General features: G+C 38.9%; 1 protein-coding gene across 3 annotated transcripts in view; it reads left to right on the top strand.

The window, feature by feature from the left end:
• The window catches only part of abca5 (ATP-binding cassette, sub-family A (ABC1), member 5), a 29,588-nt gene extending 5,586 nt beyond the window's left edge, over nt 1-24,002 (top strand). For all 3 annotated transcript variants that reach the window (XM_053238739.1, XM_026915137.3, XM_026915136.3), the window contains 32 exons: nt 447-635; nt 875-1,022; nt 1,770-1,947; nt 2,284-2,342; nt 2,606-2,716; nt 3,017-3,192; nt 3,636-3,755; nt 3,850-3,988; nt 4,096-4,186; nt 4,621-4,760; nt 5,686-5,805; nt 9,345-9,546; nt 9,666-9,832; nt 10,121-10,248; nt 10,773-10,910; nt 11,041-11,154; nt 11,346-11,516; nt 11,947-12,060; nt 12,363-12,500; nt 12,825-12,890; nt 12,973-13,064; nt 13,192-13,315; nt 14,790-14,907; nt 15,023-15,114; nt 15,734-15,909; nt 16,162-16,237; nt 16,424-16,518; nt 16,895-17,014; nt 17,383-17,535; nt 17,705-17,784; nt 17,887-17,942; nt 18,045-24,002. In XM_053238739.1, the coding sequence (XP_053094714.1) occupies nt 447-635; nt 875-1,022; nt 1,770-1,947; nt 2,284-2,342; nt 2,606-2,716; nt 3,017-3,192; nt 3,636-3,755; nt 3,850-3,988; nt 4,096-4,186; nt 4,621-4,760; nt 5,686-5,805; nt 9,345-9,546; nt 9,666-9,832; nt 10,121-10,248; nt 10,773-10,910; nt 11,041-11,154; nt 11,346-11,516; nt 11,947-12,060; nt 12,363-12,500; nt 12,825-12,890; nt 12,973-13,064; nt 13,192-13,315; nt 14,790-14,907; nt 15,023-15,114; nt 15,734-15,909; nt 16,162-16,237; nt 16,424-16,518; nt 16,895-17,014; nt 17,383-17,535; nt 17,705-17,784; nt 17,887-17,942; nt 18,045-18,185 (4,032 nt within the window). In that variant the 3' untranslated portion in view covers nt 18,186-24,002. The remainder of the gene's footprint in view (nt 1-446; nt 636-874; nt 1,023-1,769; nt 1,948-2,283; nt 2,343-2,605; nt 2,717-3,016; nt 3,193-3,635; nt 3,756-3,849; nt 3,989-4,095; nt 4,187-4,620; nt 4,761-5,685; nt 5,806-9,344; nt 9,547-9,665; nt 9,833-10,120; nt 10,249-10,772; nt 10,911-11,040; nt 11,155-11,345; nt 11,517-11,946; nt 12,061-12,362; nt 12,501-12,824; nt 12,891-12,972; nt 13,065-13,191; nt 13,316-14,789; nt 14,908-15,022; nt 15,115-15,733; nt 15,910-16,161; nt 16,238-16,423; nt 16,519-16,894; nt 17,015-17,382; nt 17,536-17,704; nt 17,785-17,886; nt 17,943-18,044) is intronic.
• The last annotated feature ends 422 nt before the right edge of the window (nt 24,003-24,424 follow it).

Below are 24,424 nucleotides of genomic sequence, written 5' to 3'. Positions count from 1 at the left end.
GATGAGTTAGAAAAAGCAGTTAAAACAATGGTTAATTTAAATGGCACCTGCTGATATATTACTTGTTTAACCTTAGGCCTCTTTTCATTTCATGCTCTATTAGGCATTCACGTTTCAAACAACGGGTCATTTTCTGGTTCTTTTAGTCTCATTTTCTTTTAAATGTTCATTTTCTCACAGTAATTGTGCACTTTCAGTTAACTGGCATGACCGCATTCTAGTGCTGCCTTTGGATTTCTGAAGCATTTTGAAAGCAAATGTCTACTGTCTTTGCACTTTGCCTTATGTTATGTTCCCCAAGCCTTATGTTAAATTTCTCAAATATCTGAAAAACCTCTCATTGTACATGCAGAGCTATGCTGATGCCAGCTAATCATTCTTATCATTCACTAACTTTTGAGCTTTGATCATACAGATCACATTGACCTTGTTCTCTTTCTCCCCAGATTTTCTTCTCCTTCTTGCTGACTCCTTTGTTTAAGAAACCCAAGTTTGCAGTTACAATGGGCTCCATGCTGACCCTGGTGTTTGGCTCTCTGTCTCTGTTTACTGTGCTGATGAGGGACTTTCCCCAGCTGGCAGTCTGGCTGTTCTGCCTGCTTTCCCCCAGTGCCTTCTCAATTGGTATTGCACAGGTAACTCCTCTAAGTTCTTTTAAGTTTATTTAAGTTTGTACTTGAGTAGAAAATTCACGTACAATTTGCTAGCGACTTAAGGACTTTCAGAACACTTATCTGGTTTAAACCAAACTGGTTTAACATTAGTCTTAACAAGTTAAATTTTTAAGCAATACCACAGTATTCTCCAATAAACATATTGGATTTATTTAACACGCTACCTGTGTGTAATATCTCTGAATGTTTCTCATGTGTAGGTGGTGTATCTGGAGGCGCAGGAGGATGGGGCAGTCTTCTCCACTCTGGCTAATGGGCCGCATCCACTCTATGTGCCACTGCTTATGCTTTGTTTAGACTGCATCCTCTATCTGCTGCTTGCCATTTATCTAGAGCAGGTTCTGCCAGGTGAGATTCAGAGCTACATCCTTAGAATTGTCCTACACCTCACACAACAATATTCATTCAGAATCATCCTCTCTAGTTTATGGTATAAGTATATGGTATAGTAGCTCAGCTCCTGGTAATAACTGATACGTCCAAGAGTCATACTCATTTATCACCACCTTCCTGTAGTTTATTGTCTCACGCCCCCATAGGCTGCCCACTGCCCACTGCCCACTGCCCATGGGGGCAGTCGTGGCCTAATGGTTAGAGAGTCGGACTTGCAACCCGAAGGTCGTGGGTTCGAGTCTCAGGTCCGGCAGGGATTGTAGGTGGGGGGAGTGAATGACCAGCGCTCCCCTCCACCCTCAATACCACGACTGAGGTGAGAGCAAGGCACCGAACCCCCAATTGCTCCCCGGGCGCTGCAGCAAAAAAGGCTGCCCACTGCTCCGGGTGTGTGTTCACGGTGTGTGTGTGTTCACTACAGTGTGTGTGCACTTGGATGGGTTAAATGCAGAGCACAAATTCCGAGTATGGGTCACCACACTTGGCCACACGTCACTTCACTAAAAGTCACTAAAAAGTTCATGTTTTATGGGTCAGTTTTTTGAGGCAGCTTTTATGGGTCAGTAAGCTTTGCAGTGAAATAAATATCATATTTGTACAGTGCAATACTGTTTCTGTTACTTTTCAAATAGATGTATGATTGTTTGTAATGTCCTTTCAAATACATAGCCTGATCTCAACATAATTTCTTCCTGCTGGTAGGTGAGTTTGGAAAGAGACGCTCTATATTCTACTTCCTGAAGCCTTATTATTGGTCAAGACGCAGAAAGCGCTATGTGGAAGTGAGCTCTGTGTATGTGGCAGAGGTGAATGGAACTCCTGCAGCTGATGAATCAGTAGAACCTGTTTCTCCTGAGTTTAGAGGCAAAGAAGCTATCAGGTACCAGTTCACTTTTTTAAACATGTAGTTCACATTATCATTATTAGTGTGAGCAAGGAAGGAAACTAAGGAAATGAGGAAAAAAGTGTATATGCACTGGTGTTCCATTTAACATTCTCACACCTTTTGACTTATGCCAGTAATGAAGAAATTTAGTGAGTACTATTAGGGATGAGTGCCAGAGGTTACATGTCCTGCTCTGAAATTCAGTAAAGTTTTCTGAGATTGCTGCCAGTGATACTGCATCTTGCTAAGATATGGCATGCTGCCAAACTTGCCATTTAATATCTGGGTGTGTCTTAATGGCTTGTCCATTTTATTTCTTTCCCCCCTCAGGATCTGTAACATCCGTAAAACCTATAAAGGGAAAGACAACACAGTGGAAGCACTGAGAGGTGGATCTAGTCTCTTTTTTTCATATTCCTTTTCTTAGCATTGTATTTTAGTTTACTTTAATGCTTCTTGTTTATTTTTCATGGACCAGACATCACACACTGACAACCTTTTTGGTGTTGTTGCCTGTGATATGTTGCAAAATATGCCAAAACCTCCAAAACCCATCACTGGAGTGTACTTCTGATAATACCCTTGTTTTTTTTTGCCTGGAAAAGCAGCATACCAATAGAAACTTCCTTTATAATGTTGTCTTGGGTTTTAGGTTTGACCTTTGACATCTATGAAGGCCAAATTACAGCTCTGTTGGGTCACAGTGGAGCAGGAAAATCTACCCTCATGAACATCCTGTGTGGCATCTGTCCTCCAACAGAAGGTGGGATTCATTCAGACAACTGTCAGTTGATTTGTATGATATGAAGTTCAAACACAAAGATTCAAGTTTTTTTTATTATTATTATTCAACCGAAGTGTGTGGTGTTAGTAAAAATGCATTTTGATTACTTGGGACTATCATCACAGTGTAGGGTTGTTGTAGAAACTATGAATTTAAATGTTCACATATTTGCAGGAATGCTGTTTAGCCAGAAAAATGTGACTGGGTTGTAGTGAGTTAACATATAGATGTGGCAAACAAGCTCTAAAGGCATGGCTGTTGTTGCTCTTATGACCCTAGGCTCTGCTACCATATATGGCTCCCCGGTGGCAGAAATAGCAGATGGGGCTGAGATGAAGCATCTTGTGGGGATCTGCCCTCAGTTCAACATCATCTTTGATGTGCTGACTGTAGAGGAGCACTTGAAGATTTTTGCAGCTATTAAAGGAATCCTGCCCTGTGACATTGATAATGAGGTGAACAAACACACACACACTATAAGGCCAAAAGTATGTGGACACCTGGCCAATCACACCCATATGTTCTTGTTCAGGGCTCTCTGCAGACCACTTGAGTTCTTTCATTGTCATGCTGGAACAAACTATGGGCCCCATAGTTCCAGTGAAGGGAAATCTTAATTTTATAGCACCCAAACACCTTCTAGACAATTCAGTGCAACTTTGTGGCGACAGTTTGGGGAAGGCCCGATGGCTGTGATGATCAGATGTCTATAAACTTTAGGCCAAATAGCGTACCATCACTTACTGATGTCTAGTCACTCCTTGCCTTTAATTGTTTGGGTGAATATGCATTCCCTGCCCCCCCCCTCCCCCCCCCATAAAAAAAAAATCAATGGTTAATACATTAATTGTGGGTTTTATTAGCAAGTGAATTCACACTGACATTTTAATTTTGTAAGGTTAAGAAAGTTTTGAAGGCTCTTGACCTGGAAAAGATCATGGATGCACAGGCGAAGAACCTGAGTGGAGGTCAGAAGAGGAAGCTGTCTGTGGGCATTGCAATTCTAGGAGACCCCAAGGTAGAAAAAAAAACTACTACACGGAATTATGATTATATGAGTGAACGCCTCTGACCCTTTTGTTTGTGTGTATATATGTGTGTGGCAATTGAAGATCCTGCTTTTGGATGAACCTACAGCTGGTATGGACCCAGTATCACGTCACCAGGTGTGGTCATTACTGAAGAGTCGCAGAGCAGGCAGAGTTACTGTCCTTAGCACACACTATATGGATGAAGCGGACATTCTTGCAGGTCTGCTTCACCTGTATTTCAACTCTCTCACTCATACACACGCACAGACATACACACATGCATTCTCAGGATAATTTTATATTCGTTTAAATCTCCTGGCTCCACAGATCGTAAGGCAGTTATCTCTCAAGGCCAGCTGAAATGTGTGGGCTCTTCTCTCTACCTCAAAACCAAATGTGGTGTTGGCTACCACCTCAGGTCAGTGTTGCATGCGTGTTCATGTTCAGCTTAAAACTGTATTTCATAATTATTTTTAAAAGGTGTAACTGGGTTTATAAAACCTTTGCTCCAAAGAATGCTACCTGTATAGTATAATAATTATGAGTATTTTTAGCCATTGTAATTGTGAATGAGCTGTGTTTGTTTTAGGTTATGAGATGGTTAATTTTTAAATAATAGATAACTGATAAAAGCATAGACATTTTAATTCATCTACTGTCATTTAGCATAGTCAAATGTTTTTTGAATTATTTTTTTTAAATTTTGAATTTGTAAAAAAAAAAATGTAAATATATGTATGTTTATTTTGGCATTTCCAGAGTGTGTTTGTGCGATTAGAAAGGAAAGCGACAGCAATACTGTTCACTTCAAGATGGTGCCTTTCCTAAACATGTGATTTTCACTTTGTGTAGGATGTCTGTGACTGGAACCTGTGAGGTAGACAGCCTCACATCATTGGTCAAGCAGCATGTTTCGAAGGCTGAGTTGTCAAGGCAACAAGAAGCTGAACTCACATTCACGTTGCCTTTTGAGAGCATGGAAACATTTCCAGGTTCGGCTTCTGTTAACCTTCTGCTTTACCATCTGCCATAGAGTGTGCTGCCTTATGCTTGTCTGAATAACAGATTACATAACAGTTTTGCTAGTATTGATTGATGGGTTTAGAAGGACCATGTTTCGTGCCTCTGCACCATTCATAGTGTATATGATATAAACAGTTGCTGACATCAGATGGGCAGGCATAATTACTAAGTGAGTAATGTGGGTAATTACTAAGTGTATATGTCTTGTAATGTAATGTGATTTAACAGGAGCTATGTACATTTTGCTGGTATAGTTTGGGTCCACATTTCACTGCAAGTCAACACAAATTTCTTCCCATTGATCACCTTTAACATATGATGAAACATTTCTATCCTGATGGAAGTGGTCTCTTCAGTATGACATTATCAGCATCTACAGGGCACAAGGACTCATTGAATGGTCTGATAAGTATGAAATGATGTAAATCATATGCTTCACAGCCTTCACAGTTACCAGATCTAAACCCAGTTGAATACCTATGGGAGATTTTGGACCAACATGTCAGACAGCACACTTTACCAAGACTTCACTTCGTCAAGATGTTATTAATGAATGTTGTCCATCCTCCCTGTACTGTTCCAGAGACTTGTAGAATCTTTTTTCTAGTGGTTCGTGGTTGCCCAATGCCTTATAGACACTTTATGTTAGTTTCTATATTAGTTAGTTCCTTTAATTTATCGTCCATTTGTATCTATTGATACTGTACCTATTGATAGTTCAGGTAAAGAGTTTTAAACATCTCCACAGTGAAGAAACAGGTAAACAACATTAGTTATACTACCACCTTACTAATCAGTGTACTGCTGTTTGTAAATGTTTGTTGTCGTATTGTGTCGTAACATGTCGTTGTGTGCATGTTTGGATAAAATTAATGCCTTCCATCTTACATATAGGGCTTTTTGCTGAGCTGGACAGTAGATCTGACTTGGGCATCATTAACTATGGTGTTTCCATGACAACATTAGAAGATGTCTTTCTGCGTTTGGAAGCGGAAGCAGAAGTGGACCAGGCAGGTAAGATGGATGTTCAAACAGAATTTTACATCTTCAGATCAGGGATGAAACTTGTTTGCCTGGTCTTGCTTTGTGTAAATTACACATCAAACATCAGAATGGGGAAAACATGTGATCTCTGTGACTTTAACCATGGCATAAGTTTTGGTGCCAGATGGGCTGGTTTGAGTATTTCAGAAACTGCTTATCTCGTGGGATTTTCACACAAACAGTCTCTAGAGTTTACAGAGAATGGTGCGAAAAACAAAAAACATTAAGTGAGCGACAGTTCCGTGGGTGGAAACGTATTATTGATAAGAGAGGTCAGAAGAAAATGGTCAGATTGGTTTGAGCTGCCAGGAAGGATATAGTAACTCAAATAATCACTCATTACAACCATGGTGAGCAGAAAAGCATCTCAGAACGCACAGAAGAGGACGCAGCAAGTGAACAGTCAGTTCTTGAAGTTGTTGGAAGCAGGAAAATTGGCAAGCGTAAGGACCTGAGCGACATTGACAAGGGCCAAATTGTGATGGCTAGACAACAGAGCATCTCCAAAATGGCAGGTCTTGTGAGTTGTTCCTGGTATGCAGTGGTTAGTACCTACCAAAAATGGTCCAAGGAAGGACAACTGGTGAACTGGTGACAGGGTCATGAGCGAGATAGAAAGGTGTCAGAACTCCCAATGCATAGCCGCAGACCGGTCAGAGTGCCCATGCTGACCCCTGTCCACTGCCGAAAGCACCTACGATGGGCACGTGAGCATGAAAACTGGACCATAGAGCAATGGAAGTAGGTGACTTGGTTTGATAAATCACCTTTTCTTTTACATTATGTGGATGGCCGGGTGCATGTGAATCACTTACTTGGGGAAGAGATGGCACCAGGATGCACTACAGTAAGAAGGCAACTATGAAGGCAGTGTGATGCTCTGGGCAATGTTCTGCTGGGAAACCTTGGGTCCTGGCATTCACATGGATGTTACTGTGAAACGTACCACCTACCTAAATATTGTTGCAGACCAAGTGCACCCTTCATGGCAATGATATTCCCTAATGGCTGTGGCCTTTTTCAGCAGGTTAACGTGCTCTGCCACACTGCAAAAATTGTTCAGAAATGGTTTGAGGAATGTGACAAAGAGTTCAAGGTGTTGACTTGGCCTCCAAATTCCCCAGATCTCAAACTGATTAAGCATCTGTAGGATGTGCTGGACAAACAAGTCCAGTCCATGGTGTCCCCACTGTGGAGCGTATGCCTCGATGGGTCAGAGCTGTTTTGGCAGCACAGCGGGGACCTGCACAATATTAGGTGCTTTTAATGTTATGGATGATCAGTGTGTGTATATATAAAGGTAAACCCATGCTGCATCTTTAATTTGTAACAGGACATGAATCATAATGTTCAATGGATATAAAAAGTCTACACACCCCTGTTAAAATGGAAGGTTTTTGTGAAGTGAAGTAATAGAATGGCTCTAAGATAAATGATGTCAGGTCTTTTCCCACTTTTGATGTGAAGTTGCAAAGTATACAAATAAAGTGAAAAACAATCAGAAAATTTTTAGGGAAAAAAAGAAGAAAAAAATGTACAATAACCTAGTTGCATAAGTGTGCACACCCCTAAACAAATATTTTGTTGAAGCACTTCTTGATTTTATTACACTACTTAGTCTTTTTGGGTAAGAGTCTATCAACATGGCACATCTTCACTTGGCAATATTTTCCCACTCTTCCTTGCAAAAAAACATTCTAGATCCTTCAAATTGTGAGGGCATCTCCTGTGTTTAGTTGGAATCAGGTCTGGGCTCTGACTAGGCCATTCAGAATCATTGATGATCTTTTGGTTAAACCATTCCTTTGTTGATTTGGATGTATGCATTGGGTCACTGTCGTGTCATGAATAGCTACAAATTTCAAACTATTTCTAGTGCAAAACGTTCAGATGTCTGCTAGATCTGAACGTTTTGCACTAGAAATCGTTTGAAATTTGTAGCTATTCATGATTCTCTCAACCTTGATAAAAGCACCAGTTCTGGCTGAAGAAATGCAGCCCTAAAGCATGATGCTGCCACCACCATGCTTCATCATGAGTATGGTGTTCTTTTGGTGATGAGCTTTTTTGCACCAAACATACCTTTTGGAATTATGGAATTATTATAGCTTTTGGAATTTATCTCATCAGACAGTAGCATATTTTGCCACACGGTTTGGGGCAGTTTAGTTTGGGCTTGGATGTAGGTTTTTTCATGAGAAAGGGCTTTCGACTAACCACCCTACCCCATAGACCAGACATGTGAAGAATACGAGAGACTGTCACATGCAGAGAGTAATCAGTACTTGTCAGATATTCCTGCAGCTCCGTTATTGTTGCCTTAGGTCTCTTGGCAGCCTCCCTAGTAAGTTTTTGTCTTGTCCTTTTGTAAAATTTGGAGGGACGTCCTGTTCTTGGTAATGTCCTGTGGTGACCAATTTTCTCCATTTGTTCTTGATGTCCTTCACGGTGTTCCATGGTACATCTAATATTTTGGAAATTCTTTTATACCCCTCTCTTGATCGATACCTTTTGACAAGTGAGATCCCACACATGCTTTTAAGCTCTTTGCAGGCCATGGCTTCAGCAGTCAGATGAACCCAAGATGTGAAGAAAGTCCTGCAGAAACAGCTGGTCTTTATTTGGGGTTAATCAGTATAATTTAATTGATGAAAGCTGTATGATAATTATCTTTGAATATTCGATTGAATATGATTGGTTCATTCTGAACACAGCCACATCCCCAGTTATAAAAGGGTGTACACACTTATGCAGCCAGGTTATTGTAACTTTTTCCCCCTATTTTTTTCTGAAATGTTTCTGATTGTTTTTCACTTAGTTTTTATATGTAATAATTTCACATTGAGGGTGGAAGAAGTTCTGACATGATTGATGTTGGTTTCATTTTTTACATCACAAAAACTTGCCATTTTAACAGGGGTGTGTAGACTTTTTATATCCACTGTACCACAACTGTTTTCCACAATGAACAAATACTACACCAGTTATTCTCCTGGATAGTACAGCTTTAAAGTAATGCAAGAATGACATTGTGAATTTTCTTTCTGTGCTGGTTCTGCCTGCTCCATAATTATTAAGGGTGTATGAAAAGAGAGCAAAAATCTTCACACAAAACTTTCTAAATTATACACAATTTTGTACTCTAATGTTCATTTAGCAAATGCGAAAGATCTGTCATTATTAAGACTGGCCATAATTTCTAGATGCTCCTTAAAAAAAAAAAAAAAACAGTGAAATATTTAAAACAATCAAACAACAACAACAACAAAAACAAGAACAAAAAAAACGTCAGACTGCTTCTTCAATTTTTAGATTTTGCTGGCCAGATCCCAAAAGGAAGATATATATAATTCACAGGCATGTAAGACCACATACAAATGAATACGTTTGTATTTAATTATATGAAGACATGCATACCCACTCACAAATGAAGTATGCAACTACCTTCAGATTTACCACTGTACCTTTATTGGAAAAATCAAGGTTGACGTTAGCCTGTTCTGTTTCAGACTACAGCGTGTTTAACCAGGAGAAGGTAGAAGAAGGAGGTGACGCCTCCTGTCTGGATGACGTGGACCAGAGACTACTGACCTTCTCAGAGGAAAGGCATGATGCAGTGACAGGTCACACTCTCTGGAGGCAGCAGTTTAGCACTGTGGCCTGGCTCCATATGCTCAACCTGCAGAGAGAGAAGAAACCCATCATATACAAGTGAGTTCAGTTATTGCACTACGAAACCGTGTCTCCTTTATATAGTGGTAATTGCTGTTGCATGAGAGCTGCATTATATACTTATTTATCTTTTTCTTGGTCTGTCTCTCATACACTAGTGTGACGCTGTTCCTGGTCTTCTTGACTGCAGTACTGGTTCTGTCGCTGGCTACAGGGAATATTCAGATCCACTCCCCTGAGAGACAGTTCCAGCCTATTTATCTGCTCCGCAGCCATGAAGCGCCTCACAAATACGCTACCAGCTTGCTTGTGCTCAACTCATCTGGTCTGTCTGCCCGCTGGATGGGAGTTTAGTTTATTGATTTTACAAAAGGCTGAGCAAACAGGCAGATAATTTGCCTAATTGAATGATAAATATGCCCTATTTAATTGCTGGCAGATTATCAATACCTGGAAGTTAATGAACACTTTAACAGAATTACTTATATGGTTCTCAATAAAGGAAAGTCTGCAGAGACCTACAATAGACTCTTTTGCCTAATGTTATTATTGATGCCACACAGTGGGGTTTTGGCTGAAGTTTTTTTTTTCTGCTTGTGTTTTTCTCTTATAGATTCAGATATATCAGGCTTTATTCATAACCTGGAGTCTCAAGACATTAAGGTGGAAATAATGAAGAAACCCGACTACATGTCTGCTGCACCTCACAGTGCTGCCATCAATGTAATAGGTTCTAGTAAGGTGAGTCAATAGAACAAATGCTAAAAACTCAGCAACAGACTGCTTTTGTTTATAATGGCTTTAATGTAGATTAGGGAATTTCAACTAGAATTTTGCTGAAAATGGTTGTGGTTGTTTAGGGATAAACATAAAACTGATATTCTGTAATGCTTGATTTAAACTAGTCTTTTAATGCATTTTTGTTGATGGGGTGCAATTAAAGCTAAAGTGGAGTGTAGTTATAATGGAGCTCTTGATTCTCTCAGACTGAAAGCTATGAAGTAGTTATGGTTTGCTTGTGTATCAGTGAGTAAAGGGTTTTCATCCAGGTAGTGGGTCTTGGAAAGGCATCATAAAGCAGAATCTGAATCTCTTAAATGCTCACTTCCTATGATGCCTCCTGCCTCTGATGCCTCTCTGCTGCATTTTTTTCATTTGAGTTTGTACTTCAGTCATCAGTTGACTTGAGTGATGTGTCACTAAGGATGTTTTCTGTCTTCTTGTTCTCAATCAAGCTCTCTCTTTCTCCTTTTATATCGTTTCAGGATTTTAGTTACAGTGTAGCCTTTAACAGTACCACAGTGCACTCTTTGCCAATGGCAGTGAATATTCTAAGCAACGCCCTCCTCAGAGGCTACAATGGTACTGGTCACATAAACACCTGGACCAAACCCTTTGACTATGTGAGTGTCATAAATTTACTTCAGACTTGCATTTCCATGCCATCATTAACATTAGCATTTTTGACAGGATAGAGTGAGTAATGTTAGAGCAATCCAGTTTGTAACTGTTTATTTTTTATTTTTATCCTAGCAAATTCCAGATTCAACGTCTTATGCTCTGGTTTACATTGAGGCTGTGATACTGGGGATGCTGGCAGCTGGAATGCCAGCCTATTTTGCAATGGACCATACACGAGATCGAGAGGTATTCATGTGTGAACGGATATCTTTAAGCTATATATTAATTTCTAAAACAATATTTACCTTAAAATGTTTACCCTTTAGCATCTTGGCATGTCTTCCCTAAATGCGATTCAACGTAACACTCATTTTAGAGATAATCTAGCCAAAAGAGAAGTAGTGATTAAATTATGGTGTGTTTTGCATCTGCTTCAGATAAAGTGTCGTTCAACACTGAGGATCTCTGGTTTGGTGCCGTCAGCATACTGGTGTGGGCAGGCAGCTGTAGATATCCCCTTCTACTACCTCATCCTCATCTGTATGACCTGCACATTGTTCGCCTTTCACTCCACAGACCTGCTTTCCAACAGCAATGTCTTGGCTGTGGTGAGGAGAAAAGCATACATGAAATGAAACTAGTGTTTCCTAATAGTTCGAAATAGTTTACCTTGAGCTTTGACATGTTAATTCCAAGCAACATCTCACTAGAGTTTTCCCGATTATTCTAGCCATTTTAAGAAACTTTAGAGTAGAAATGGGCACAGTAATAATAATAGATAGTAAAAGTAATTTCATATTCATATATAAAAGCCTTACACAGTTCATCTTTCCACTTACAAACCTACAATCCAAAGGTAATGTACTGTACTGAGAAATCAGACACACACACACACACTTTCCTTTGTCAGAGTCAGAGCTCCTATTGCCTGTTTTACAAGGCTATTTCTGTATTTTCATAACTCTGATTAAACAGCCCATATCCACATGAAAATTTTTATATGCTCAGTCTCATCTGTCTTTCCTTGTTTTGTTTCAGATTATTTGTCTCATTGGTTTTTGCCCAGCCACGATCCTCTTCACATATTGTGTGTCATTCATGTTTGCTAAAGTCCAGAGCAACAGAGACTTTTTCTCCGTGGTCTCTATGATGGTAGGTTGCAGACTGAGGTATTACCACAACACGAAATGAAGAAAAAGTGTTTACTGTTCACTAAAAGTCACTAAATGTCAACCAAAAGTTTTTATAAATTGTAATATTAACGCTGTAATATTTCTGCAGTGTGGCACTCGCTGCTCTTTTATGGCACTCAGTACCGAAATACAAAGTATACACAGCTTTAAGGAACAGTTTTAAGAGTTAGTTTAAAAAAAAAAACAAAAACAAACGAATGGCGTATTATTCTGAAATACAACCCAGGCTAACTGATTGTGTGTATGTGTTTGTTGACTCAGGTTTGTGTAGTGTCTGCCTCCATAGTCCAGCTGGTCTTTGTGAATGATAATCCGGGACTAACACGTTTCCTACATAATGTGCTGTGTTTCTTCAACCCATTGTATCCTCTGATGGGCTGCCTCAACTGTATTACCAAGGTAATCTTCTATAATTTGATATTATCCACAATAATTATTATTTCCATGTGAAAGCTTGAATAAGTCCACCATGATTCTTCCACCAAACCTGGCAATGTATATGTGCAGTATATCTGTCTTATGGCGCTATAAATAAGGAGTTAAAGATCCAGGAAGGCACACAACCTCTAAACTATCTGAAACAGCTAAAGTGTGGGTTAAAATTGGTCAGTTAGTGTTTGCATGTTGGACAGTAAATAAAATTAATAGTAATATATCACATTTTTTAAGAATTGAGATGGGACTCTAGATGAAATGCTTGACTTTGTGTCTATCTAATTTTAGGCTACATTTCTGCGACCTTTCCATGAGGAGTTCCTTTGGAAGAATCTACTTATTGCTGTTATTGCTGTGAGTTTCTTAGATCTTGATTTGCGTATATTTTATCCATATGCCCTGATTTGTTACACTGAATATTTTATGCTGTTTGCAGCCCTACTTCCAGTGCATTTTGCTGCTTTTCTTGCTGCGATGGCTAGAGATCTGCTATGGAGGCCAAACGATGAAAAATGACCAGCTGTGCAGGTTCTCTTTACTTATTTACAATACACCTGTTATGATCTCAGCTTTGTGCTTTTTAAAGCCATTTGTTATATGTGTGTGGGATGCATGCTTTTTATTTGATGGCTATTGTTGGCTGACCTTGCTGTAGGATTTCTTGTAAATCCAAGGGCAAAGTGCAGCGGAACCCAGAGGAGAATATTAATGAGGATGAGGATATTATGGTGGAGAAGGCTCGAGTGAGGGAGGCCCTCACCTGTCAGTGCTGTGAAGAGGTTGGAAATGGTTTACTAATAATCCTGCATTTAGATACAAAATGTTTGTATATGAGTTTATATACAATCGAATTCTACTAAATAACTAAAGATAAATATAATATACAGACATTAAATTGCAAGAACAGCGGTACTTTAATTATGGTGCATCCATTATGTATAGTCAGGTCCATAAATGTTTGTACATTTGGCAAAGGATTGTTATTTAGCTGTTTACCACAATGTATTGGAGTTAAAATTAAATAATTTAATATGAACTCAAAGTGCAGCCTTTCACCTTTAATTTGAGGGTATGTAACCATCCAAACTGAGTTAATGCTGTAGGAAGTACAGCACTTTTTATATGTGGTTTCCCCCCGTTTTTAAGGAAACAAATGCCACTGGACAGTTGGCTACTCGATTGTTCCATGGTTAAGTGTGTGTTATTCCCTCATTATTTCACTTACAAGTAAGCAAAGTAGTGTTGATTTCAAGTGTGGCATTTGCATTAGTAATCTGTTGCTTTTAACTCTACATTTGAAGTACAACGAGCTGTCACTGCCAGTTAAGCAAGCCATCATTCAAAGATCAACTTGTACCGGAATGATAAGAAGAGAAGAGTATGGAGAAGGGAAGGAACTGCTCATGATCTGAGGTGACTGCTGAAAACAACAGCAAGATGAATTCTGAAGTGTATAGGGCTGTATTATCTGCTCAGATTCAGCCAAATGCTTCAAAACTCATTGGACGGTGCTTCACAGTGTAGATGGACAATGCCTCAAAGCATACTACGAAGTCAACGTAAGACTTTTTTAAGGCAAAGAAGTGAAATGTTCTGCAATGGCCAAGTCAGTCACCTGACCTGAATCCAACTGAGCATGCATTTCACTTGCTGAAGGCAAAAATGCCCCAAGAACATGCAGGAACAGCTGCAGTAAAGGTCTAGCAGAACATCACCAGGGAAGAAACTCAGCGACTGGTGATGTCTTTGGGCTCCAGACTGCAACCAAATATTAAAAATAACAGTTTATTATTATGTTAGTTTTTCCCAATTACTTTTGGCCTCTTAATAATATACCATGTGTAGGAATTACAGAGAATCTATCATTCACCCCTTTTTTTATGCAAATACCATCAAATTAAAGCTGAAAGTCTCCACTTTGAGGTCATGTACTTTATTTAATTTCAACTCCAGTATACTTTGGTGGAAAGCTAAAATAACATTAACTTTGTCAATGCCCAGATATTTATGGACCTGACTGTAGTTAGATGTTTTCTGTGTTATTTTGAGAACTGGGGTGATGCTTTCAGTAGGTTTTATAAGCCTTAATGTTTTAGAACCAAAGATCCAGTGGCATTTTGAAATTAACTGGTATTTATACTTTACTGTTGCTATGGCAGTATCATAGTATTCCGTGTATTATTATATGTAATAATATTATAGGTAATACACAAGGGCTGATAATTAAGGCTCTCACTCGGGTTGTGTGCTCAGAAACCAGTGGTGGTGGTGAGTAACCTGAGGAAGGAGTACTTAGTGAAGAAAGAGGGGTTCTCCTTAAGTAAAAAGAGAAAAGTGGCTGCCAAGAACATCTCCTTCTGTGTCCGAAAAGGTATATAAGCTGTTGTCTGTCTGTTCACTCCTTGAATAAGTTGATTTTTTTCTGTGTCTGTCTGCATTGTGGGAGTGAAATTCTGTATTAACATAACGTTACCTGACTTGTGTAGGTGAGGTCCTGGGGCTTCTGGGACCTAATGGAGCAGGGAAGAGCACGATCATGCACATGCTCTCTGGAGACACGACTCCCACTGCAGGACAAGTGTGTACTTCTTTCTTCTGTCACTCTCTAATTTGTGGCCACTAAACGGACTGCATTAAGGGCTTTATACATCTTTAATTAAGCTTGATGTGGAACATCATGCTCATGGCATCTCATTACGCTTTAATGCAGGGGTTCTCAAACTTTTTGGAGCCAGGGACCCCTTTAACTGTAAAATAAATTTCACGGCTCATAAATATTCTGAGTAATATAATGTTCTGGCTATTTATTCGAGCCCTAGAGCTTTTCTTGTTCCTGAACTTTCCAGCGATAGAAGACATTAAGTCTAAGTTGATGTTATTTATAGTCCTACTTGTTCTTGAGTTATTGAGGTTTGGATTAAACACATTCGATTCAAGTGACCTGACAAATAGCCAAATAACTATAAACACACAATAATAAATATACTAATATTGATAATTGTGGATTGTGAGTTCCTGTAAGAAATTAAAAAAATAAATAATGGATCTTCTGGCTATGTTTCACCCTTGAGTGTCTCTGGACCCTGCTTTGAGAACCAATGCTTTAATAAACTAGATGTGGTTTGTTATAGGTGTAGAAGACTACAAATTTAAGGCAATAACTCAGAAAATAGTTTTACACCTGTTCCTTTTTGCAGATTTTGATGGGAGACTATGGCACAGAGTTCAGACCAGTGGATAACCCACTTGATCATGTAGGTTACTGCCCCCAGGTAAACCCATTGTGGCCTAGGATCACCCTACAGGAGCACCTCCAGATCTATGCTGCAATTAAGGGTTTACACCACAATGATGTACCAAACATCCTCAGACGGTACCTCTGCTTCTACACCCAGCATACACCTTGGTTTTCATGCTCATGTGCTACTTTTAGCTCGTATATTGCATTTCATTGAACTTTGACACCAGTGGAATGGTGCCTTTTTAATGTTGATGAATAGAATTACATGGTAAATCTAATTGTAGATTAGTATTCTTATGTAGACTCTTGATTAATTTGGTCTGTGACTTTGTGTGTGTGTGTGTGTGTGTGTGTGTGTGTGTGTGTGTGTGTGTGAACTTTCAGTGTGGTTAATGCACTGGAGTTGAAGGAGCACCTTCATAAACAGGCTAAAAGTCTGTCTGCAGGCCTTAAGAGGAAGGTGAGAGCAGCGTCGAACGATACAACCCACAATTATTAAAATGACCTTTTAATACAGAACTCCATTTAATAAGTGTTATTTGTTGATAGTTTTGTTTTTAGTTTTTTTTTTATTTTTTATTTCAAGTGTTTTGTATACTTTGTACCACAGTATCTTTGTAATGGGAGTCTCTGCTTTTGTTTGCAGTTGTGTTTTGCACTAAGCATGCTGGGGAACCCTCAGATTGTGCTCCTAGATGAACCTTCATCTGGGATGGACCCCAAGTCTAAGCAGCGTATGTGGTAAGACCTCTTTTACTGTTCTATACTCAGAGTTTGCTGTTGTATACTTTTAATGTCAATTTTATTTTTAAAGCTGGTTTGTACCACATTAATATACTGGCATTGCCGTTTCAGCTAACGAAACAATAGTATATCTGTTAAAAACTCAGAATATTTTTATGTAATCTAAATTGTACCTCCTGTAAACATAATCACTACAAAAATGTTGTTGGATAGATATAGTTAAGTCCAAAGTGTGATCATTCTCATTGAACGGTGGAGTTAAGGTCTTCAGAAATGTGAATAATCAACTACTGCAAAATGGTACTTGGTTATTTTATGACTGTACTTGTAAAAGGGTACTCTCTCTGTGTGTTCCCATTGTCCATTGTGCCAGGAGAGCGATGCGTGTGGCCTTTAGAAACAAACAGCGTGGCGCTATCTTGACAACGCACTACATGGAGGAGGCAGAAGCTGTGTGTGACCGAGTGGCCATCATGGTTTCTGGCCAATTACGGTTTGCGCTGCTTTATTTTTCATCTTTTAGATAGTAATACTATATTGATATCATATGTGCTCTTTAAGATAAAAATTGCTGTTTCAAGAATGCTTATTCTAAAAATGTCTATGTACCATAATATTAAAAGTACTTGGTGTCCAGCTCATTCTTCATCGTTATTAAATGGTTAGATTTGTTAATCTGCAAATCTGTCTGCAAAGCACAGACCCCAATTATTATTATTGAACTATTAAAAGTATTACTTATTTATTCATTCTGAGCAAACATTATAAATAAATGCACAATAAATTATGGAGAATGACAATGCAGGGCACTTGTCAAATAAATGGTAAGGTTTGATTGTTTATAATGTGGCTTTTCTGTAGGTGCATTGGTTCCATACAGCACCTAAAAGGGAGATACGGTCGAGGTTACAGTCTGGAGATTAAGCTTCGAGAAGAGCTCGCAGGCCTCCAGCAGGTGGCACTACTACACAAGGAGATACTAAAGATCTTTCCTCATGCTGCACGCCAGGAGAGGTATGCGTGTAGGTGTTTCAGTGTAAAAGGGGTGTATTATACAATTAGAAGTGGTTGGGAATTGAATGACCTATTGAAGAAATATTTTGTAGATTTTTAGACAGCAGTGAAGAAGCAATATATGCCTGTTTGCTCCTGTTGATATTTGTCTTGCCCTGTTGTGTTGCAGTTTTGCCACCTTGATGGTTTATAAGATTCCAATGGAGGATGTTAAATCACTAGCCAAGGCTTTCTCTCAGTTAGAAAGTGGTGAGTGGTGAGAACGGTGTTTGAATACCTTATGGTTATTGGAATTGTGTTTTTAAAGACTTTTTTTTTTTTTTTAATTATTTAACCCCTCTCTCTCTGCAGCTAAGCAGAACTTCAATTTTGAAGAATACAACTTTTCCCAGTCTACCTTGGAGCAGGTTGGTCAAAATGCACGGTGCTGTAATGAATCACAAAAATGAGTTGCTATTAGAATATTTTAAATGCTTTTTTTTTTGTATCCATATCTGTTTTGGTGTCAGGTTTTCATGGAATTTGCTAAAGAGCAGGAGAATGAGGAGGAAGAAGTGGGCTCTCTCAGCACCACCTTCCAGTGGCAGCGGCTCCCGCAGGATGGCAGAGCATCCATCAATCATTCTGATAGCATTGTGCATCAGTTGTGAGCCAGCCCTTTCAGCCCTCTGTCTCCCCCTACCATCTCTCTCTGCCTGTGTGTCTCAGAAAGTTGGTGCCCCAATATGAGGTGCCACTGCTACGAGGGTCTGCAGATCCATGGAGTTGGCACGAGCACTAAATCAACCAGCATGACTGCATTATTCACGTCTCAGCTGATCCCTAAGCTTGTGCTTTTTTTTTTTTGAGACAGAGAGATTTAATTTTTGAATTCCCACCCCCTGATTTATTCTACTTACCTTTGCTACACACTGGCCTTTGTGAACAGGTTTATACCACGTTCACTTGTGTTTTGAGCTTATCTACCAGCTGCTGGGTGATGTCATGCGTATTGAATCAATCAAAAGGTAGGAAAACAATGCAAAGGAGGGATATCGCTGAATCACTTTCTCACATCAACACTAAAAAAGGTGCTTTTAGTTTTTGTAGCAAGAGATCTGTACTTTAGATCTATTGTGTATCCCCTTGTATATACTTTTTTCTTGGAGATCTGATGCATGTGCTTGAACCTTCACAAGCACAGTGGGGCTGTGGAGTGTGAGACTTTGTTCTAGCTTCTATCTCAGCCTTGAAGGTGTTTTTCTGGCTTTGTCAGCATGACAGCACTGCTGAGACATACCAGCATGTGGAGACTCTGCTTCACAATCCCTCCATGAGGCATGAGGAGTGTCCTCTGTCCCTGCTGCACCAGAGGAGCTCTTGGACTCCTTTTCCAACACCAGCACACGCTTCAGGCCCTCAGACATTCAGCTGTCCAAAGACTGACGCCTGATCAGCAGGCATAGACCTGCACAGCAACACATCAGTGTAGGTACTGAATGGTACGTGATTTCACAAAGCGACACCTTTTTTCCCCCTCCTTCAGTGTCTTTGTCGCTGTTTGTGTGTGTGTGTGTGTGTGTGTGTGTTATTTTCCTTGGGGCCTTCCTTACACCTTCCTGTTCTCATGTAAATGTCATAAATGATTGAATGTAGAATGTAGTTTCCCATGCACTCCACTTACATGCATGTAGCACTCCAGATTTGTCAGAATTGGAACCATGGCCTAGAGGTGGTGGGGAAGGCTTTGAAGTCAGAGGACTCTCTTCCTTTCCTGTTTTAATTATTTAGCATTACTTCTCAGCAAGTCCTTGAACGCATGATGGGACTATTATGTGTGGGATCGTGACAGTTGTTTTATCCTACTTTTGTAGCAAAGATTAAGAGCTTTATGGTGGAGAATTTACTTTTTAATGGATGGAGCTTCTTTTCGAACATTCCAAGTGTATTCATGTATTTCATGTAATTTATTTTCCCCTCTTGGAAGAAGACTAATAATAGGTATTAACATTAGTAATATTAACGTTGTTGATTAAAGGTGTTCTCTGGTTGTTGCTTTTTTTGACACAGGCTACACACAGAGTTACAAATACAAATTCAACACGATCTAAAACAAGTGACAGTTTGAATTATTTATAATTATAATTGTAAAAAGGAGAATGAGCAGATTATTGCAATTAAGGAATTTAGAGTTTGCAATAAAGCAGTTCTCTTCATGTCCCTATTTTCTTTATGCAGTTCAACGCAACTGTTTGTTATAGAGAGATGTTTTCATGTTTCAGGTATGTCAGAGAAGTGCAGTTAAATTCAGCAGGAATTAAAAATATACACTCACTGTCCACTTTACTAGGAACACCTGAACACCTGCCCATTTATGCAGTTAACCAATCAGTAATCCGATCATGCGGCAGCAGCACAATGCATAAAATCATGCACATACAGGTCAAGAGCTTCAGTTAATGGTCACATCAAACATCAGAATGGGGGAAGCGTGTGATCTCTATGACTTTAGCAGTGGTATAGTTCTCGGTGCCAGATGGGCTAGTTTGAGTATTTCAGAAACTGCTGACAGAACAGTTTCTAGAGTTTGCACAGAATGGTGCGAAAAACAAAAAGCATCCTGTGTGCGGAGGGTCTGCAGACTGAAACATCTTATTGATGAGAGAGATCAGAGGAGAATGACCAGACTGGTCTGAGCTGACAGGAAGTCTATAGTAACTCAAATAAGCACTCTTTACAACAGTGGTGAGCAGAAAAGCATCTCAGAAAGCACAACACATCAAATGTTGCGGTGGATGGGCTACAATAGCAGAAGACCACATCAGGTTCCACTCCTGTCAGCCAAGAACAGGAATCTGAGGCTATCATGGGCACAGACTCACCTAAACTGGCCAGTTTAACCAGACAAGGTGACTCTGATCTTCAGCTGTCCAGTTTGGGTGAGCCTTGAACATTAACTGAAGCTCTTGACCTGTATCTGCATGATTTTATGCATTGTGCTGCTGCCACATGATTGGCTGATTAGATAACTGCATAAATTATATATAAATTATAGTTACCTCTTGTCCCTAGGTTAGCAGTTAGAGTTGTCACGCATTGTAATGCTTTTTTGCATTTTGTTGATTGGTGGTTGGATGGGTAAAATGCTCCATTGAAAGACTGTATTTTTGTCCATAATAAGTATAATCATTAGCATGCAGTTGAACTCAGAAACTTTGCACCTTTAATCCTGTGTAAGAGTGGCAGTTTTACCCAGGTGGTCTGGTACACAAGGAGCTATGTAAAATTGTTGCAGGTTTTGTCTATATGAAAATCTGTTAAAGGCTGTTCTGGTGTCTTTAGGGGTTGAATAATTGTTTGTATATTGTACATTCAATATTTTTCTCTTTTACTGCACAATTAAAACTTTTTTGTCCCTGAATATAAAATGAGGGAGGTATTCTGATTAAACCAGTCCTAAAAAATTGTAATTCATGTTAAGATGGTGCACCGTATTAATTTTGGTATGTCTACTATATTGCATTTTCAATTAGGGTTTTGAGGGCTTTTGAAATATTCGGACTGAACTACTGTCCCTTGCAACTGGCCATCATGGAGTACTAACATTTTATTTGTAATATTATAAGAATCGGGTTCATATTTATTTAAACTGTCCAATAGCATCAATGCACTAACATAAGCAGCGAAGCCAGTTGATATTAAAGCCAAGCTGAGTGTGTAAGCTTTCTGCAAAACATCTGTAATGTAATGTGAATGTTTTGGAGATTGTTGGAATGGTTCTACTTATGGCACCGCTACTTTTGTTTGTGTATTGATAAAGTGGCAATTTGCTATTTTTTACTAAATGAGCTTTATTTTTGCACATATGTAGCCTCTTATACTGGTATGGCTGAACATCTGGATGATGTTGCTTCTCCTTTCTTAGGGTTCGGGGTATGTTTAATGAAATCTACCTTGGTTAAATATACTCATTTCTACCAAAGTGCAATATAGGAAAACCTTTTTGTGTATGTGCAGTCACTGCTTACTGTAAATGATGTGTCTTGCCTAACTGCAATATCAGTGTCTATTTTGTGAACTCAAAAGTGTCTTGCAGTGAAATGTAGCCACCAATATGTAACCTTGTAGAATGCGTTTGCTTTGTACTCTCTTTATTTAGTGCCCAGATACTGAAAAACTAATAAAAAAAATCATTTGAATATAGATTGAATTTAACAAACAATTCATTCACCAGCTGAAGTGGTTATTTTAACAGAGTTAATCAGAGGTGTTTTTTTTTTTTCTCTCTCTCTCTCTTTTTTTTTTTTGCCCTTTCACTTTTGCTTCTAGAATTTCATGCCTTTTCACATTTCCATATATAATATTTGGTCATTTTAAACACCACTTATAGTACTCACACTCACAACTGTGATTTTAGTTTAATCACCTCAGGACACTGGAGATTTTTTTCTATTTTCTAATTCTATTTAAAATTGTATTGTGCAATCTTGTAAAGGAGTGTGCACTAATTTTCTGAGAACTCTTGTGTGTTACGTGATCTGTTGTACTTGTTATTAATTTTTGGGCTGATTTACATTCAATTCATTTCTTTAACACGTGTTTATTAAAAGGCATTTAACCCACAGAAATGAAATAAAAAATAAAAAAAAACTCCACTAGGCATATATTATGTATATCTGTTTTTTTTTTTATAAGTTCCCGATAGATAGGCAAATGCATAAAATCCAAGCAAAAATAATGTATATCTACTTTGAAAATCTAATGGCAATTATGTGAATAGAGGAGAAAATGAAAACGTGATAGAAGGAGGAAAAAAAATTCTTCTTCTTCTGGACATTGACAGCAATTTTAAAAATAATAGAATTTCTTTAAAGATGACCATTTATTTTAGATAGTGATTTTTATCCCGATACTATATTTCTGCTTGGGGCTCGCGACTCATCTGCTGCTATTGTGGATGGATGCACATGGACACCCTGATAATTTTAACTGCTCCTGTAATCGTAAAGACTGTCCTGTGCTTAGCCCAGGACTCATACACAATTTGCTTATACTGAACATCCTTTTAACACACTTAGTTCTGTTTGACTTTACTCTTCTACACCTGTATACTGTAATGATTTACACTCACTGAGCACTTAATTAGGTACAACTGTACAACTACTCATTCATGTATTTATCTAATCAGCCAATCATGTGACAGCAGTGCAATGCATAAAATCATGCAGATACAGGCCAGCACCTATGGGTAATGTTCACATCAACCATCAGAATGGGGGGAAAAAATGGGATCTCAGTGATTTAGATGGGGTGGTTTGAGTATTTCTATAGCTCTATATTTCTATGATCTCTTGGGATTTTCACGCACAGCAGTCTCTAGTTTTTACTCAGAGTTGTGCAGAAGAAATAAACATACATCCAGTAAGTGGCTGAGATGACTACTCTGTACAATTGTGGTGAGCGGAAAAGTGTCTCAGAAAGCAAAACCTGTTGAACCTTGAGGCAGATGGGCCACAACAGCAGAAAACCATGTCGGGTTCCACTTCTGTCAGCTGTGAACAGAAAGCTGAGGCTGCAGTGGGCACAGGCTCACCAAAACTGGACAGCTGAAGACTGGAAAAACGTAGCCTGGTCTGATGAATCTCGATTTTTGCTGAGGCACACAGATGTTAGGGTCAGAATTTGGTGCCAAAAGCATGAATTCATGAATCCAACCTTCTTTGTGTCAACAGTTCAGGCTGGTGGAGGTGGTGTAATGGTGAGGGGAATGATTTCTTGGCACACTTTGGGCCCCTTAACGCCCATCAATCATCGCTTGAATGCCACAGTCTATTTGAATATTGTTGCTGACCATGTGCATCCCTTCATGGCCACAATTTATCCATCTTCTAATGGCTACTTTGAGCATGATAATGCACCATGTCACAAAGCAAAAATCGTCTCAAACTGGTTTCATGAACATGACAATGAGTTCAGTGTCCTTCCCAGTCACCAGATCTGAATCCAGTAGGACACTTTGGGATGTGGTAGAACGGGAGATTCACAGCATGAAAGTGCACCTGAAAAATCTGCAGGGATTACTTGATGCAATCATGTCGACATGGACCAGAATCTCAAAGGAATGTTTACAACATCTTGAGGAATCCATGCTATGAAGAATTGAGGCTGTTTTGAGAGCAAAGGGAGGCCCAACCCAGTATTGTTATAGTGTTCCTAATAAAGTGCTCAGTGAGTGTATAATCCCACTACGTGCTTCGTCTCAAGTTTTCTTGCTCATGTTGTTTCAGAGATTGATCCATTGTCACCTCTGGCTTTCTTATTTAAGTATCTAAATCTACATCTGGATTTTTGTAAAGCTGCTTTGTGGCAAATTGCTGTACAAATTAACTGGAATTTAAATAACAGATGGTCCTGAATGAATGCTGGACAATTCATATAATGATTATATCAACACTTGTGACATTAAAGTGCTTGTGTAGTTGTGACTATCCTGAAAGAGATAAGAACCTTCATTTATTATATGTAGACTGTTTGAAATTTGTATCCCTCACTTAATGCGCATTCATGAATTATTGTAAAATCCTTTATGAAGTACCCACTTGTCGTTCTGACACTTCATTACTTTCCATGCTAATAAACTAAAGTAGTAATCTCTTTTTTATTTCTAACACTGTTATGAAAAACTATGTGCATAATTTACAACTTCACTCATTTAAGAAGTACTTATATCAATTGAATAATGATGTAATGGATACTTTATAGATTATTTAAAAAATATTCTAACAATCTTGAACTATCTACCCATAGTTTTTTCTTTTTCATGGAAGTAATATTACCTAAAACATCTAGTTTCAACTCTTGTTTTGTCACAAGTCTTTTACAGATCATTCTGCAGGTTAAGATCTACTGA

This window comes from Pangasianodon hypophthalmus, chromosome 12 (genome assembly GCF_027358585.1).
Source record: "Pangasianodon hypophthalmus isolate fPanHyp1 chromosome 12, fPanHyp1.pri, whole genome shotgun sequence".
Taxonomy (NCBI): domain Eukaryota; kingdom Metazoa; phylum Chordata; class Actinopteri; order Siluriformes; family Pangasiidae; genus Pangasianodon; species Pangasianodon hypophthalmus.
Note: the sequence above shows the minus strand (reverse complement) of the source record. Positions and strands in the feature narration are given on the sequence as shown.